General features: G+C 25.8%; 1 protein-coding gene across 1 annotated transcript in view; it reads left to right on the top strand.

The window, feature by feature from the left end:
• Positions 1–496, top strand: part of LOC105617957 (ras GTPase-activating protein 1) — a 5,919-nt gene extending 5,423 nt beyond the window's left edge. Inside the window, exons 14-15 of the mRNA XM_012199493.1 lie at positions 202–342; positions 419–496. Coding sequence (XP_012054883.1) covers positions 202–342; positions 419–496 — 219 coding nt within the window. The remainder of the gene's footprint in view (positions 1–201; positions 343–418) is intronic.
• The last annotated feature ends 2,345 nt before the right edge of the window (positions 497–2,841 follow it).

Here is a 2,841-nt window from a genome sequence, read left to right as displayed (position 1 = left end):
CTGTNTATTATTTATTATTATTTTAATTTTATTATTATTATATATATATATATATATATATATATATATATATATATATACACCATATATATGGATTTATGGACAATTCTTGATGCGATACGTTTAATGTAAATGGAGATGGTTGATATAATATGAAAATTGTATTTAATTTATACAATGTTGTATGTGTTGTATGTGCAGAATGTTGCTGAAAAACCAGAACCATCAGAAACTACGGATCCAAGAACCAAAAGCGTGTCAGACACTGCGAGAGACTTGGCGACGTTGCATCATATCTGTGTTTCACATTTGAAGGAACTTCAAGTTCTATCGAAGACACAGGTATGTCTCTAATCTATAATCACGAAGATATGCATGAGGATGCATATGCTTAAAAAATTACATTTGTTGCTTACAGCCGACAATTAAACAGCTGGTAACGGTGACTGAAATGTTAAGCAAACATAAGCAGAAGTATATGGAAATGATACGGTAGTGCTAGAGCATCAGCCATGAACAATGCCAAACACAATAAAATGATTTATAAAATTCAATTGATGCGCGCGCGCGCGGATAACATATAGTAGTATTTAATAATTACGATTAAGTAATTAAACGTACAGACTGACGTGCCATATATATTACTATATACACTCAAGCCTACATTTATTATTTCATATGTAATTAGAAGTTAGTTTATTATAAATATTATAGCGACAGTAACATGACAGTGATATAGATACATACAGAATTATATAGACATATAACAATTTTATATTTACTTAGGTGCTCGAAAATAAATGCAACTTCAATCGAAATATCTTGATCTTTTAGTAATTTTAAGCCCATTGCCCCGAAAGTATTGGAGCGTATTATTTAATTAAATTTCTAAATAAAGTAAATCAAAGATGATGTGCAATTAAGGTCAATAAAATATAAATTATATATTATTTATATTGGTATATTTCAAAAACATATAACTTTGTCGTGAACATTTTGATATCGTATATATTGGATAAGATGAAATATATTAAATACAAGTTTATATATGTATCTTAATACATTCGAAGAATTTCAATAAATACAGGCAAAAATTGACATATATAATCAAATTTTACATAAAATTTCTTGATTTACGAATTTCGATTGTGATATAGCTGAAACGTGAATATTGTTGAATGATATTATTTATAAATGATTTATTTCTATCTAAAGGCTCGTATCGATGACGAATTATTGTTAAAAGAAATTAATGAATATGAAGACTTTTATAGTTATTAGAAAAGTAAATAGTATGGATGAGCTATAACAATCTCATAGGCAAGCATTCGACAAGTGAATGCATATAACAAACAAGTTTTAAAAAAGTTTTATTACGAAATTGAATTGTGTAAAAAAATGATATCTATTCTGTGTATATTTATACATACATACACATTTTCATTTTAGCTGAAAACATTAATATTAGAAAATACTATGTATGCGCATTCGAGAATGGAAGTTGTTTGCATTGTTTGAATGAAGGATTTAACCCTTGATTGCTCTTTGAACATATTATAGAATCTAGCCGTCAATATTTACGTTGTACGTTGATTGAAGAATAAATTCATTGTATCGAAATTATTTTATTGTCAGAAAAAAATACTCAATTAACTTGAGTATCGTGCTATGTTTGTCATTTATAATAATTTTACTGAACTATAAGTATATCGCAATCGTGATATATGTATATTTATAAAAGTATAATAGAATAAATACATGTATGTGTATATATACATATTTATTCTATTATATGCGTATTATATACATATTTAATCTATTATATTTGTATGAACGTATACTATAGTATACTATATTATAGTGAATTAGTAAATTATCAGTAAAGAACCGTAAGATTGTTACTGTCTTATAATTCTTAATAACAGTAACTACTAACCCTAACTTACGCTTCTTCTTAAAATTTAGGAGAGAAGAGACAATAGTTTTAAGTGATACACTTCATAAATTCTTATATAAACTGTAGAGAAAGATAAATTTATAAACATATATTAGCAGAAATATAGCCTTCTTATGATAAATTCACTATCTCTATATATAATAAATGTATAGTTAAATATTAAGCCTTTGGTTAATAATATGTTAGTAGCATGAAAAGTTAATACAGGAAAGCAATGTTCTCCTGTTCAAATTTAGTTGGCATGCAGTTTTATTTTGGTATAATTATACAATAATCATTATCTGATTTATGTCTATTTCTAAATTGTACCAAAAAAATAAATTGCTTAGAGAATACAGTTATATCGTGTACTCCCCTCTCTCCCGCGTCTTCTATATATCGTCGTAGCGTCTTATATATATCTACCAAATAAAGTCTTATTTAAAAATTGCAGACTTAATCACAGTACACTTAACTAATTCGCTTGATGTACTTAAGAATATCTAATCACAGCACATAATGAATTAAGTTTGAATGTCATTTCTGTGATTCAGAGCTTCTTTTTAGAATGATAATTTTAGTTACTTGGCAATTATTTGAGGTACAAAATGGCAATAATACAAAACTTAATTCACAAGTTATAAACAATTAAAACAATTCATTGAATAATTTTATTTTGCTAATATATTGCTGTTTAATTAAAATCCATTAGTGCAACATGTGATTGATGGCATATATCAATTAAATCTATAAAATAAACACTTGCAATATATATATATATATATATATATATATATATATATATATATNTGTCTACTATTACTATTCGACCTACTATTAGTTATTATTTTCGTTTAGTTTACGTTCTTATTTCGTTTACTTTAATTTAACTTTTTACCGTTTAA

This window comes from Atta cephalotes, assembly GCF_000143395.1.
Source record: "Atta cephalotes unplaced genomic scaffold scaffold00015, whole genome shotgun sequence".
NCBI lineage: Eukaryota > Metazoa > Arthropoda > Insecta > Hymenoptera > Formicidae > Atta > Atta cephalotes.
Note: the sequence above shows the minus strand (reverse complement) of the source record. Positions and strands in the feature narration are given on the sequence as shown.